The sequence below is a fragment of the Perissodus microlepis genome, chromosome 11 (genome assembly GCF_051167445.1).
Source record: "Perissodus microlepis isolate ML-2025 ecotype Zambia chromosome 11, ASM5116744v1, whole genome shotgun sequence".
Taxonomy (NCBI): Eukaryota; Metazoa; Chordata; class Actinopteri; order Cichliformes; family Cichlidae; genus Perissodus; species Perissodus microlepis.
In genome coordinates this window covers 9108957-9124452 of record NC_140471.1, presented here as the reverse complement: position 1 = coordinate 9124452, position 15496 = coordinate 9108957, and the positions used below count along the sequence as shown (strand labels likewise).

At 41.0% G+C, this 15496-nt stretch overlaps 1 protein-coding gene across 3 annotated transcripts; it reads right to left on the bottom strand.

Annotated features, from left to right (window-relative positions):
- Nucleotides 1-298: 298 nt before the first annotated feature.
- On the bottom strand, nucleotides 299-12536 carry cep85 (centrosomal protein 85). Of its 3 annotated transcripts, none has more exons than XM_084942820.1 (14): nucleotides 12410-12536; nucleotides 11474-11532; nucleotides 11238-11369; nucleotides 6963-7750; nucleotides 5040-5170; nucleotides 4820-4937; nucleotides 4518-4703; nucleotides 3904-4056; nucleotides 3654-3808; nucleotides 3423-3540; nucleotides 2925-2975; nucleotides 2722-2829; nucleotides 2346-2589; nucleotides 299-2228 (listed from the first exon to the last, which is right to left on the bottom strand). In XM_084942820.1, exons 2-14 carry the CDS (start codon nucleotides 11511-11513, stop codon nucleotides 2065-2067), a joined length of 2388 nt encoding a protein of 795 aa, XP_084798946.1. In that variant the 5' UTR covers nucleotides 11514-11532; nucleotides 12410-12536; the 3' UTR covers nucleotides 299-2064. The 3 variants fall into 3 exon arrangements, with proteins under 3 accessions (XP_084798946.1, XP_084798947.1, XP_084798949.1); XM_084942821.1 differs by having other exon boundaries at nucleotides 2346-2484; XM_084942823.1 differs by lacking the exons at nucleotides 11238-11369; nucleotides 11474-11532; nucleotides 12410-12536 and adding an exon at nucleotides 8370-11227.
- Between the last annotated feature and the right edge of the window lie 2960 nt (nucleotides 12537-15496).

The window sequence follows — 15496 nt, the reverse complement described above, 5'->3', positions numbered from 1 at the left end:
TGCTGTCAGCTGAGACCAGAACGCTGAAGTTACGATTAAGACTGGAAAAATGTTGCATGGTCTGATGAGTCTCAGTTTCTGCTGCAACACTTGGATGATACGGTCAGAATTCTGAGTAAACATAAAAGTAAGGTTCAGGCTGCTGGCGGTAGGACATAATCTCCTAATTTGTGTCTTTTAAATGACAATCTCTTCCCTGGACTCATTATGAATGTGCAGCTGACACATCTGCAGGAACAGTCTGGTCTTTTCATCCTTTCTCTGCAAAGTTAAACAAATAAAAGCAATCTGAGACCAATTAAAACAAAACCAAGTGTCGAAAATCTTTATTTCTAAAATATGCAAATACAAACAAGGACAAAAGTATGAAAATATAAACATATTTTTTCCCTTTTGCAAAACATTTGAGATGTTAAGGCATGCGGAGCCCGACTTTTCAAAGAGAAATCTTGTGCTACTCAAGTTTAAAGGTCCCATGAAATGAAAAATGGCTTGTGTGTCCCTGGGTGGTGTTCAGAATAATAAAAGTCATTGTTGCATATTTTTATGTTAAAATCCCTTTCTCTTCCCATAAAGTGTCATGTTTTTTCGTTTTGTTTTCCCCTTTTAAATGGCTTATCTCACCGTCAGGACAAATACAAAAACTCCATTCACTTCGATGTGACCCGTGATTATGGGGTGATCCAGCCAACCCCTCCACAGTCACCTCCACAGTCAAAACGCCTGAAGGAACATCCCATCTCATCACACCTCAAACCACAAAGAAATAATACAATCTAACAGACACTTCATGGGACCTTTGCACACTGTGGATGCTTGCTGAGACACGTTAGCACATTATTACAGCAACAACACGTTAGGAAGACCCAGAAAACTTTCACACCGAGTTTTCAATGCAAACAAAAAAACCCTAAAATAACAATAAATAATACTGAAGATTAATACTGTTTCTCATTCATACATTTACTCAAACAGTTCACCGCTCTGCTTGAATGCGAGTCTGCTGTCATCGACATGAAATCTACGCTAAATCCTACTCAGACTTTCACCGTGTTTTAATCATCTACCAGGGCCAACTCGAGCTTTGCAACACGTTTTTTTTTTTTCCTACTACATTCAGTGTCAGAGGGAATGTATTGACTGTCCTACTGGTTGACACACTGAGTGAACGGTTATACTGGAAGAGTCAGCTGCAATCAGCCCTTTGTGGTTGGTCTGGGATGAAATTAGCATTGCAGTAGCAAACGCGACAGAAAGGCACATGTTGGTAATTCATTCAGGAGGAAGCCTGCAGCAGCGAGGAGTGCTCGCACACCTGCACGACTGCTTCGACCGGTGTTTCTTTGGTATACGGTAGGCCTGTTGGTGTGAGAAGCTGATTTGGTATTAAACCTCTTTTAGTTATTATGCCTCATACCTCACAGCAGAGTCCAGTATTACAGTGTTCACCATTTCAAATGGCGCATTAGTAACATTTCTTTGCAAAGTCATTAAAAAAAAGGAACAAAAAAAAAAAAGCAAAAATAAAAAAGCAAAGGTTAAATATTTTCAGTTGATTGTCAACTACTTCTCAGATAATTCCCCTTTGGAGGGAAATTCAATTTTAAATAAGTTAATATTTGCAGGACCTCTACACAAAGAGTTTTCCACCAAAGTGGAATAAAAAGTATAAGACTGTTTTGGTAACTGACAGCATCATGTCGTCATTATTATAAAAACAAAAAAACCACACGTGCGCACGCAAACACACAGACACACAATGCTTAAGGATCAAGTATTAGAGGTAAGTTATTTTCTGTTAGCCCTTGGACTGAAATAGATGAACTCACTGGGATGGGGGCGGGGAGGTGGGGGCTCTGAGCTACAGGCAGGCTTGAGACTCGACATGCAGTCAGTCGAGAAGTAGAAGCTAAACCATATGGGCTTTCCTTTGTCCTCGTTTCAAGGAAATTATAGTCCAGTCCTCTGACATTCAGGAACAAAGCGTGGAAGAAAAGCCTGTTAAGAGTCCTCCGAGATGAAGAGGTTCCCGCAAGTTTCCTCCATCGTGGCTGGTTGTCGAGGTTACTGAGTTATGCAGTTTTCTCCCATGTCCTGAGCGTAACGGTCCAGTATTACGTTACGCAGCTCCTCGACATCGCGCCGGAGCTGCTGGACTTCGACCAGCTTCTTCTGCAGCACCTCAGGATTCATCCAGTCCTCGCCGTGCTCCGCCACGGATGGGGGTGCTGGAAAAACAATGCATAATTGGTTCATCTCATTCCATTACATTTAATTTAAACATCAAATTCAACACTACAGTGAAAAAGATGAAGGTCAGAAATAAAAACTCGAGTAGTGCTTACAAGTGAGGCCAAGGAGCAGGGACAGGTTGGGGTCTTGTCCCTGGGCTCGCTGGGTTAGGATGCTGCACAGTGAGCGCAGGTCACTGAGGCAGGAAGCAATCTCAGCATGCAGTCTCTTTGTGAGATTAGCCCCAGCTGGCTGCAGGACAGAGGAAGCCTGGTTAGTGCACTTTTGCTCTGGATCGCTCATCTGCTCCTGCAGCGTCAAATTCTGCTCCATTAGTTCCTGGTTCTGGGTCGACAGCTACAACACAATGATCGGCATCGGTGTTAGGAGCTGTCGAGCTTTATTGAGGACTCAGAGGTCTGATTTCTAAATTAAACAGAAACTGAGAAAGTTGGTGCTTTTTTGGAGATGGTGGTTAATATAGCTCACCTCCTTCATGGCTGTGTGGAGCTCTAACACGTTCTGCTCTTTGGCCAGCACCTCCTCTCTGAGAGCCTGAGAGCTGCTTTCTTCCTGAGATATCTGCACCTCCAAAGCCTGCAAAAGAAAAAAAAAAAAAGAATTAAAAATGTTGCGCGCTACAGAAACAGCAAACACGCACGCATTCAGATTCCCTGTGAAGAGATAAACACCTGGATCTGTGATCCAAGCTGTTCCATCATCCTGTGTTGCTTCTCAATAACCTGCAAAGAGAAGAAATGAGCATTAAAACAACACCAACTTAAGCACCAATGAGGCGTTACTGACCAGCGTGTGCTGGATATTTTCCATGTTATTGATCTAACTTGCACACATCAGCACAGCAAATTCGGTACACACTACAGAGAACATGCTGTAAACCACATAATACAGTCATTTCCCAGAGAAATACACACTTCTCTGTAAATCTAACTCATCTGAACATGAACTTCCTCTAAGCTCAGGAGTCATCTGAGGTCAATGCACAAAGTGGGTTCTTTCTGCATCTTTACTTTGGGATAGAAATTACTTTTTAATAAACCTACATACAAATAGTCCTTAGTTATTCTAGTTTATCCAGTGATATTTACACTTCGAATCCTGTCTTTGTGTTCTGCCCTGATCTGAAAAGGTGAACCTTCTTTGCACATGTAAGACCACACCAAGCAGACCTTTTTGAGTCTCTGCTGCTCCTCTTTCAAACTGTTGTTCTCTCCTCTAAGCTTCTCGAAATCCAGAGAAGGGAGTCTGGCTCCATCCTCCAGGCCCTGCTGTACCCGCTGCTGCATACTGATGAAGACAAAAATAAAAACGCAGAGCACTCATTATGCACAGTTATTGTGTTTTCTTTTTACACTGAGAGCGAGGAGAAATAACATGCCTACAGAGAGGAGAACACATACTCAGTAATGGTGGTCAGCAGGTCCCTCTCCCTGCGTTTCTGCTCCTCCAGGTATGCGTCTTTCTCCTTCAGCTGCGAGTTTGTCGTCGCCAGACAGTCGTCCAGTTCTTTTACTTTCCCTTCTAGCTCTGCTACCTGATGTTCAGCTTCCAACAGCTTATTTTAAAAAAGCAAACAAACATGAGCAGGTTCAATGATTAACACATGTGCACCTGAGCAAACGAAAAGGAGTTAAGGTTTAGTGTCCTAACCTGTTTGTTCTGGTTCTGGTAGTCCTCCAAGGTGGGCAGGTCAGCGAGGTAGCGCTCAAGAGTCTCAATACGCTGCTGGTTCTCCCTCTTCAGTTCCGACTCCTTCTGACACTTTTTCTTCAGGTTGCTGATGTGCTTGTCTCGACTGCGGATCTGCAAACATAAACACACGTTAATTTGATAACATTCTCCAAATGTGCCGCTCAATACTGATTACAGCCCTTCTCAATCATCTGATGATGAATAAAGGAAAATGACAAACCCATCGTTACTTTTTAGTTTCAAAGAAGTTTGTTTAATGAAAAGAGGAAGCGTACTTCAGGCTTCGAGTGATTAACCCTGACCGATTTTTATCTACACCATATTGTTCCCACTTGATGTCCTTGGGCTCAAGGACGTCAAGTGTTTTGCTCTGCTGTTAGCTAATATCAAATACTGGGACATGCTAGAGCAAAGTATTTGGCAGGGTTTTTATTTATATATTAAAAAAAACAACAACAACAACAAAAAACAACCATTGCATTGGCCATCATTAGGGTTTAAAAGATTTCAGTCTCGATATTGTGGTTCTCGTGTGCATGACTCTTATAAGGACGTGTTGGGTAAGCACAAACCCTTTCTTCCTGTTTCCTCATCTCCTCCGTGTGCCTCTCGCAGGCTTCCTTCAGATTCTCGGTCAGTCGCCGCATCTCAGCCTCAACTGCCGCGAGTCTGCGCTCTGCCTCTGCTTTCTCCAGAACAACAGAGTCTGTGCGCTCTGCAAACTGCGCCCTCAAGAATGCGTTCTCCCTCTGAGCCTCCTGCAAGTCAACATCAAAGACTCAGCTGAGTAAGATATGGGTGCAGTTAATCAACATGACAGCAGTATAGTAGTCCTAAGCGTTGCTTTCTGGAGGCAGAGCATGTTTTTACTAACCTGTAGACGCAGCATATACATATCTCCATAAGAAGCTCCTCTGCCCAGGAGGGCTCCGTGAACCTGCAGCTCGCTTTCCCTCAGACGCTGCTCCAGCTGGGCCATGTGCTGCTTTTGTCTGCGATCACAACCAAGTCCAACCATCAACAACAACACAAACATTCACAAAGCTTTGTTTTGGTAATTTAATAAAAGCAGTGAACCCATTACAAACACTTACCTCTCAATGATAAGCTCCTTCTCCTTTAGCAGGCTCTCGCTGGCTTTGACCAGCGCGTCCCACTTGCCCGACTCAGAGTGAACCGGTGTTGAGTATAGAGGTGGGTACTGACCCATTCCTCCACCCATTAGCTGTAACAAGAGAGGGAGAAATGTATTAAGTGTCAGTGTTAACTGACAGTGGCGGACAAGTGATGAGACACACCTGCATACTTTCCACTTTTTCACACAATTCAGGAGTTAGCAACAACAGATCTAGTGCTTTAAAGTACCGAGTACTGCAAACACCTCATGAATAACCTCTAGACACATTCAATTATTCATATGCAACACTAAAGTAACAACTACTTTTTTGTCAAATCACATGGTCATGGGTCACTGTGCTATGAAATAATTAGCAGTGCCAGCAGTGTTTGTTTTCCAGTAAAACTTTAGATGACTAATGTTAAGGTTGTAATGGTACTACTGGTCTTATCAACACTACTTGGTGATTTGTGCTTTAACTGTTGATGTTGTATAAGAAACAAATTAACAGGATTCAGGACAAAGACAATGATAGTGATGCTCTTCATGCATGTGTGCACTCAGGACAAAACGGTTACTTTTAATCATTAACCCTTCAAGCTACTGGCAGACTGCTGGAGTTTCTGCCTTTATATGCAAAAGACTTGTACTTATGACTTTAGGAACCACAATTCATTGTTTAGCTTTGTACGTGCTACACTGTGCTGCAGCTGCCAATGGCCTTCACGCACATATAGAAACAGGGAAGATGAACTTCTGATTCTAAACCCCAAATTATAAAGTTTGAAATACAAACTGGACAATATATTATTAATAAAACAATAGTAAATGACACCAAGTTTCTTTATTTGTTCACTGCCAATAGTACAACTGGTAACATTGGAGCTGATCAGTATTCTTATGATCAATAAATAAGCTCTGGTACCTGTTTGATTTCTGCTTTAGTGCCAACATCTTTACATGAAATACTTATATTTTTAGAGCCACACATGCCATGTTTATGCTGACAACATAACAGGTTTAAATCTGCACACAGCTAGCCACCTGACAGTGACAGAACAAATAAACTGGCATAACAAATATATTCCCAAGAAACAGCCTGTCATCTACTTCTTTTGTTAATGTCAAATAGGCTATGTATGTTGAGGACAAAAACGCTTATTGGGAAAGGACACAAAAAATTATATCTAAGCATTTAAAATACAATAAATAACGTTATGTATTAGAAATGAGTGAATGCAGCTCATCGATCTCGGCTTTGAATCAGCAAGAGGTTGTACAGCCTGTTCATATAGTATAATTACCTCTCAATACGATCAGGTTTAGCTTGTTTTTGTTCAGTGTTAGTTCCAGAAAAACTGCATTAGTGTACTTAAGTGTTCATTTGTAAGCAAAAATTTGATAAACTGCTAAAAGTCACACTTCAAAGTGGCGCTCGGTCAGCATCTGCTCCCAAACATAACAAAAGTCAGTGTTAACAAAAGATCGAATAATTAAATATATCTGCAGACAGCATATAATTGGTTGAAGTAGTTGAAATTTACATTTTGGTTATTGATCTGTTTAAAATCCTGTTTTAAAATAAACTGAAATGTGTATTAGACCACATTTGATATGTAATTAATAAAGAAATGGGAAAATCTATACATTGTGTATAGAAGCTATTCTTTTGCCAAGTTTTAATCTTTACAAACAAACAGCTACTCCACAAATCTTCAGTTTTTTACATTTTCCCAGATACATCTGAACCCATTTAAAGCTGCCTTTTTTGTTTTGCCACCTAGCAAAATATATTGTGTGGAAAAAGTGTCACAAGATACACTTGAAATCCAAACTTGTTGGTCTCACTTTCTTTACCAACAATCTTGCAGCAGTAGATGTTTTATATTGAGATACATACCTGCATTTGTTCCATTTGCAAGCGTAAGCTTTCCAGTTGTTTATGCTGCTGTTGCTGCTGCCAGCTTGGAAGTTCACTGCATCTGTCCTGCCGCAGCGGCTCATAACCTTTGGAACCTGCGTGCTCTCTCAACAGAGCCTGCGTCTGAAGGCTAAGAGGACTCGTATAAACTCCAGCAGATCCGGCCACACCAGGCTGTCCGCCCCTTTGATTAGAGGCTTCTGCAGTCCCGGGAACGCCAGGCCTAGCTTCAGGCAGAACTTTATAGCTGTGCTCCAAACTTCCTCTGTAGGCCTCAGACACGTAGTCTGGAGTGTCTCTAATCCCGGTCTGTAACCGGAGTCTCATGTCAGGGCATAACCCACCCAGGAGGGCTGACTGATTCAGTGTAGGTTCCACAGCAGGAGTATCAAACCTGTGGCCCTCGTCCAATCGCGTATGGTCTGTTGGGAAAAGCGAGTGGTCCAGCCCATTCACCAGACTACGGTATCGACTCAGGCAGTCGGGCTTTACCCCGACGGGATCTCCTCCCACGCCGACTTCAGCATCCAAGTTGGGCGACGATGCTGATTTGGAGAGAGAGGAGGACTTTGACGTGGTGCCGCTTGGGGTTCTGGAGCCAGAGGAAGATCTGTGACCTGCAGCTGAGGACAGGCAGTCCTCCTGGACACATGACTGGGGCTTTGAGGCCGGGGCTCCGGCCGTGGATGGCATGACATGTGCAGTGGGTATGGGGATCTGACTGCGGATGGGCTGGAAAGAGGGGCTGCTGCTGGAACTGCAGAAATCTTTAAAAAAATAAAAGAAGACAAACATTAGAAACAACATTAAGAGGATTTCTCTCACTCTACAAATGTTCCCTGTTAAATCAGTGCAGAATATCTGGAGCGCTACCACAGGCCATTTTCTCTATTTTCAGTCAGCAGTGTAAAGTAGATGCAGCAGGGTTTACTGGTGGCCTACTTTGATGATGAGGTGTCACCGCTGAAAGAATTAAATGGCTTTGACTGACTCAACTCAGGGAATAGGCTTATAATAGACTTAAAGCACTGCACAGAATTAGAGCTCCGTGTTACATGACAAACATTTCCTGTGTTCGCTGTGTTAATAAACCTGCTGATACCTGCCTAAAACATGTACAATTATAACCCACTATAAAAATATGTTACTGCAGAAGGGCAGACAAAAAGTTCAGCCCCTATAATTAGCAAAATTTTGACAACACACATGGCATACTACAGCTTCAGTAAACACAAGAGTCCACTTTACTAAGCAAGCACATACAGCAATGTTAATCTGGAAGCTTCAGAGATAATAAATGACTTTAGGAACACAGGAAAACCCAACACCAGCCATCTCCACAATCCTCAACACACGTTACACAACTGTTTTACCAGCACTACGAACCTCAGAGAAGTGTTGAAGTCTGAAAATTGGGCAGTCACTCGAACACAGCAAACGTGTTAGAGGCTGTGGCATGTTTTCTAACAACGAGCGGAAGTGAGCAGAGCGGCAGAACGCTTTAAATCAAAACACAGAACAGTCTTCTGCATTTCCTGAGAGCAACAGAACAACCTGTGAAGCCAAGACTGACAGCCGCCCGACGAGCAAGCCCAAAGCCGTATTGTCCTCCAACAGAAGACCTCGCCTTTACCGAGCCCTGAACGAACGCATACAAACAGGCACACGCAGGAAAGGTTAGGGGGTATTTATAGCCCACCTCTCAAGTTACAGAGCAATCTGTGGGTGCCGCTTATTTAAGCACCTTGCCTCCTCCCACTGAACCACACATCACACGTGTACCTCCAAAGTCAAATACTGAATGGGATACTTCTACCTCTTACCAGTTTAAACCAGAACTGATTTAAATTAAGACACCCTGAATAATCACTGCACACAAAAATAAACAGCAAACATGCCAAAATAGGGTGGGGGGGGGAAAAAAGAACAAACTTTTTTTTTTTTTTTTAAACATAACACATCTGATATAAAAGAAGCCTCAAGGCTCCACTGAATCACGACTGGCTAGAACATGTCTGAACTCCTCAGCAAGAACAACCTTTGTTAGATGTTTGCTCAACACACATTCCTACCCAAAGACATAAAAACCCAAAACTTGTTCATTTGTATACCAAATCTAGTGTATTTCCCACTTCACGGTGACTCTAAAAACTCATTATCGTAGCTTTTAGTGAAAGACACTTATAAGATATCATTGTTAACAATGTCATTATCTCTTCTGCCTGCTGGTCTGATTCTTTATCAATTCCCTCATTGATTCATGATCAATCATCCAAGTACATAGTTTTTCAGCTTAGACACAGAGGTTTTACTATGCCTGAATCTGAGCACAGTTTAGAAACAGAGTTTTGTTTTTTTAGAAGGCCTGTGTGTGACTATGATGTGCAAAAACCTTTTTCCATGAGTTTGATGTCCCTCTATAAAATATGCAAAAGTCAGGAAATCATGAAGGCCCAGATTAAAAGGAACTGATCAGCTTGGAGCCACAAGAATGCAATGGACTGGACAATTTGATACTGGTGCTAAACTGGAAGCAGTTTAATTCCAAACCCTAATTAACTGCTATATTTATAGGCACTGCCATCAGTCTAGGTGGTTGGAAAAAAGCCTAATAGCTGCATTACTGGATATATTAAAGCCGGTTTCCCACATGCACTATAGCCTGGAACGTTTCTAGATATCATCCAATGAAAAGTCTCCCAGCTCCAAGTTTGCCTATGTGAGAACAGAGTGGACAACTGTCTGTTGAAGGAGAGCACAAAACTGTAGACAATGTTTAACCAGATTCTCCCAACAATGTCTGGAGACTTCTCTTTTGTATTTTAATTTCACCTTTATTCAATGTAACAAACTGACATCTTGAGAATATGATATGAGCCAAGGCAGGAAACCAAAACTTCCAGAGAAAAATCCAGAAAAGCACTCAAACTACTCAGGATTGTATAGTGGGTCAGTGCTGCTAGTTTAGCTCTGTAATAGCTTACAACTATTGCTATAAATGAAATTTGCTCAGGGAAGACAACTCAATACATGAACATGTGGAGGGTTGGACAAAATAATGCAAAACTAGCAATTAGTGTATCTAATAACAAGCCTGCCAACCATTCGCTTGAATACAGCTCTGACCGTTATAGGAATATTGTCTTACAAGCGCCGAGCTCAGCGATTAACATGTTCAGGAGGTGTAAGATAACCCTGGCCACCTCAATGGCATCTGCTTTCATTTATTTCAAAGACAGAACGCATGCATCTACTAGCACTAATAACTGGTATTTACTGGAAGTTTGAACGTTTTGGTTGTTTCTTATTGTATCTTTGCTTGTGTGTTATTTGTTTATGCTCCAGCGACTGTACTGTTGTCTTTCTTGGCCAGGACACTCTGAAGACATTTTTTCCTGGTTAAATAGATTTTTTTTAAAGAGTTCTCCACAGGTTCTCTTAAAGCTAACTGATAAAAAGCCAGGAGCAGAGATTGTTTAATTCACCATAGTGACAGGGAGAGCACCAAAACAACCATCAGTTTACTCAGTGTGCTGGGACACCATCACCTCACTAATATTTTTCCTTGTCCTTGACAATTGCCTGGCAATCCACCCATAAATACCAGCCCAAAGCCTATAGTGCTGCTACTCTGCAGCCTATTATTTTGTAATGTTTCCTTTGGAAACAGGGACCACCCATCCCAGCTGGCCATCCATTAAACACAGCCTTTCAGTCCATTATTTTTTCCACTAGTGCATGCACACACAAGCTATCAAACCATTGGGAGATTCCTATTTTAAACATAACAATGTGAAAGCAGTGATATTCCCGCCACAGGCAAGGTACAGCCTTGGCATTCAAACATCTCCTCTCACTTAACCTCAACTCTGGAGCAGTACAAGCTGCACCTTGGGTCAGTTTTGGCTGGGGAGTATCTCTGTAAATGTCCCAGGCATCAGCGGTGAATCATGAACATTTTATCACCCTATAAATAGAGCTAGAAACAACACCATGGACAAGACAGTGTGTTCCAGCTTCATCTCCCCAAAATTGTTAAGTGCCAAGCATTACCTAATTTAAATATTTTATGACTGCGCTCAACTTTCTAGTGAGCAATTTTAAAGAACAGAGGTTTAAGGGGGCACAACCATTAGAAAAACAAACCCAACACTGTTTAATGGATGTGTTCAGGTCACTGCAGTGAGACAGTCTTCAAAACAATGTTACACAACAGGCACTACAGGCAGAGGAAGAACAAGCAAAAGTCATCACCTTCTGCACTGTCAGATGCTGATGTGCCAAGACCAGTGTCCCCGCTGTCTGATGTTCCGGGCCGGCGGCCAAAACGGCTTTGGAACTTCTCTGACACAGCTGGCGTCTGCCACTCCATGTCAGCAAACCGGGCTAATGCACATTTGTGAAAAGGGACAACGACAGCAGAGCAGAACATCAACACATGTGGAAATGATGCAGGGCTTATGCATGGTGACAGCAGCGTGTAAACTTACCCGCTGGTTTGGATTCAATATATCTCTGCGAGGTGGTCATTCCATAAAAGACCAGTTACCTGTGGAGACAAGGAATTAGCATTATTGTATGGTACGGGACACTGAACAGGTGATCAAACTCATGGAATAGCTTTAAATTGGAACATGTGTAAATTTGTTTACTTTGCCTCACTTAAACAAACAGCTGAACAACTAATGATTTATTTTAAACAATAATTTGACAGAGGCTGGCAGACTTTTGTGCCCACCGTAGAAAGCCTGTCTGCACATAGTAATTATGAACTGGACGGTCACGGGCTAGGACACAGCAGCTGTTAGCTACTGACTGATCTGCCCATCAACAACCACCACACACACTTTTCTGGGTAGCAACAAAAATAACAACACGAGCACATGTCTTCTCGTTACATAATGTCTTACACAAACATCTCTATCCCTACGGGAACCCTATAGGAACTTCCAAATCAATGGTGAGAAAAGAATGTAATGATGGTGGGCACCAAAAGGCTAAGACACCCCCCACTGTTGTTCAAACTAATCCTTTTCTGTAGCTAATTCTTAAAGGAAACTACTGATGCCAGGGAACGCTTAAAGCTAAACACGAGTACACGCTTAACTGAATGTACTAAAAGTATTTTTGTTAGTCGGCCGAATGAGCCAATCACTGCTATCCCAATCTACCTATTTTGTTAAAAAGAAAAACACACACACACAAACAACTCGTTTAAGATTTGAGCAGCGATGCCCTACACCGTTAAGCATTTTAGCTAATCCACGACAAATCCGTTTCCGCCGAACAAGCTAGCTAACAGCTAACACCGCTACGGTTTGCTTAGACTCCTGAGTTCACATCCACGATACATATCTGACTTCAGCCTGCCGTGCACATTATCGTAGATAAGCCGGTTCTCCACGCTGAAAGAACGGCTACTTTACCTTCGGTTTCAGATAAGGACTGAATACAGTGATAAATCTCGGTCTCGGGCTCTGAATCTGAACCCTTCGCTGCTGCTGCTGCTGCTGTTGTTCCGCTAGCCAACTGATCTCCTCTGATGGCAGACAACCCCGCAAAGACACGGTGGAAGCTTGTTTAATATTACAGCGCCGCCCGCTAAATTCGGGGAGTGGGTGCTGCTTCACAAACCGCTGCGGAGTTTTCTGCATACACCTTGTTACACCTCCACTGAAGGTACACACCGACTTCAAAACTATGGGTGCTGGTGTAATATCGTGAAATATTACCCTCAGAGCCAGATTAATTCACAGAATTTTTATCTGTCATGTGACCAAAAAAACACTACAGCAACACACAACGAACGCATCCAACCAAGTTGCACAGAGAAGGCAAGAATAACCTAGAAGACTTTCGCAAGGGTTAAAATGTGTTGAAGCCATATTTAAAATACCTTAAATTGGACTACAAAATGTTGATTGGCACTGATGTGAACACTGTAAACTTAAACACAAGAGGTCAATGTCAATGAATTGTCAAGGAATTTTATTTATAGAGCACATTTTAGTACACGTAAACTCAATGTGCTTCCTATAAAAGATAGACATCAAAATTACACGGATCTGTAGGTAGGGCAATAAAAACAACAAAAGAAAACGTTACAAAAACATTAAATTCAAGCGAACACGCACACACAAACACATACAGTGTAAGTCTATGAAAGTAAAAAGGGTTTTGAATCTGCTTTTGAATGTAAACACACTTATAATTGACCTCAGGTCAGCGGGCAAATCGTTCCAAAGAACAGGACCACAGTTTCTGAAAGCACACTTTGCTGTGTGGTTAGGAGTAGTTAAAAGATCTGCGCCTGATGACATGAGAGGTCTCACTGGGTTAAATAGAAGGAAGTTAAAGATAATTCAGTGTGGAACTGAGAGCCAATTAAGTTATTTCAATAGATGTTCAAGTTTCCATGTGAGGTTAAGGACTCTGGTAGTGGCTCAATCCAATGATCCTTTGGATAATCTGATTAACAGAGTGTTAATGATTAACCTGCTTGACATGAATGCATAGAGCAATCTGTCAGAGTCAGTTTGATATAAAAATGTTCTTATGTTTTATTTTATTTATTTATTTAATTTTTCAGTAGTTGAAAGCAGTTCTGGTGACCTTATTGATATTATTATTATTATTATTATTTCTTTTTTATATACACTACTGTGCAAAGGTTTTAGGCAGATGTGAAAATTGCTGTAAACAAAAAAATGCTTTCAGAAATATAAATGATTGTTTATTGGCCCCAAATGTATTCTGCAGCAAGACAATGACCCCAAACATACAACCAAAGTCATTAAGAACTATCTTCAGCGTGAAGAAGAGCAAGAAGTACTGGAAGTGATGGTATAGCCCCAACAGAGCCCTGATCTCAACATCATCAAGTGTGTCTGGGATTACATTAAGAGACAGAAGGAAAATAAATGATTAACACTTCCATTTTTGAAAGCATTCTTTGTTTCCAGCATTTTTTCCTCACCTGGCTAAAACATTTGCACAGTACTATAGATACAAAAGTAAGAATAATATACTATACCACATACTGCTAGCACATGAAATTGTCAGCTGACAATCATGCCAAAACTCTGATTTCTCAAGTGTCAAATTTCAAAAAGAAAATCCTGATTTGCAGCACACGTTACCCTATGATGGCAGATGTTGAGTATTACAAATGTCAGTTTCTCAACTTCCTGCAACAAAGCAACAAACAAACTCAGCATATGTCACACTTTCACTTCCATTTTTTGAGCCAAGTTTGGTAAGAACTGAAAAAAGAACCATAGTATTGTAGAGTAGAGCAGAATCGAGTATTACTGACCCCTGAAAAAGCACAAGTAATCATTACAAACTTTAAAGACACTATTATTACAGCGGATGACTTTTATGTTCTTTTAGAGTTTCGAAAGTTTCTGAAGAACTCTAATATCTGAATATTAAACTTACTACTTTGCTGCATCTTTATTTAAGGGTTGTAAAAACACATGCAATGAGATTCAGGTTTAACAATCTTACTGTTAAAGAAAAACTAAAAGTTGAAACTATTATCTTTTTTTAAAAGTAGTTCAGAAAAGACAGACCTAAAAATAAAATAAAGCCAAATAATAATAATAATTATATATATATATATATATATATATGTATATATATATATATATATATATATATATATATATATATATATATATATATATATATATATATATATATATATATATATGAGAGAGTTTGTATTGTTTGTATTCATACCATAATTCACAAAGTCAGATACTTTATCACTCAGTGGGTTGTAAATATCCCAGGTTGTTTTAATTGAACTCAGACTGTTCCACTCATAAACACATAGGTCTGGTTGGTCACTTACAAACTCTGCCTGCCCTCTTAATTTGACTGCTTTTTTACATAAGGAAACTCTCCTTCCTCATTCACTGTGTGAAATACATAAAATTACTCTTATTGTTTTCACTCATTCATTTACAAAATCTTCTTTTTTGATGCTGCCTTTAAGGGTCGTCACAGCAGACCATCTGGCTCCATCTCACCCTACCCCCAGCATCCTCCTCTGTTAGCCTGACCTTCTGCGTGACCACCTTCACTACATCTATAACCTCCTCTGGGGATTTATATTCAACATCCCACTATCCCTCTTCTGCTAACCATCTGAGCCTTGCCTCTCTAACTTTGCCTCCAAATTGTTTTTTAATCCTGCCCATCCTGGTCTCTCCCAATGAAAACGTTAACATCCTTAACTCTGCCACCTCCAGCGCCACCTTCTGTCTTTTTGTTAGTGTCACCATCTCCAAACCACACATCACAGCATCATAGCAGGTCTCACTACCTCGTGTAAACCATCCCTATTTTCAAAGTCACGATCCTTACTTACACATGATTCACCTGCACAACACTATTCACAAATTCTTCCTTCAAGATTACCATCAAATTACAAAATAATACTATGTATTGCTTAAACATTTGGCAAATATATGTTACATTCTTTGTTGTAGTGCTCCTTTATTAAA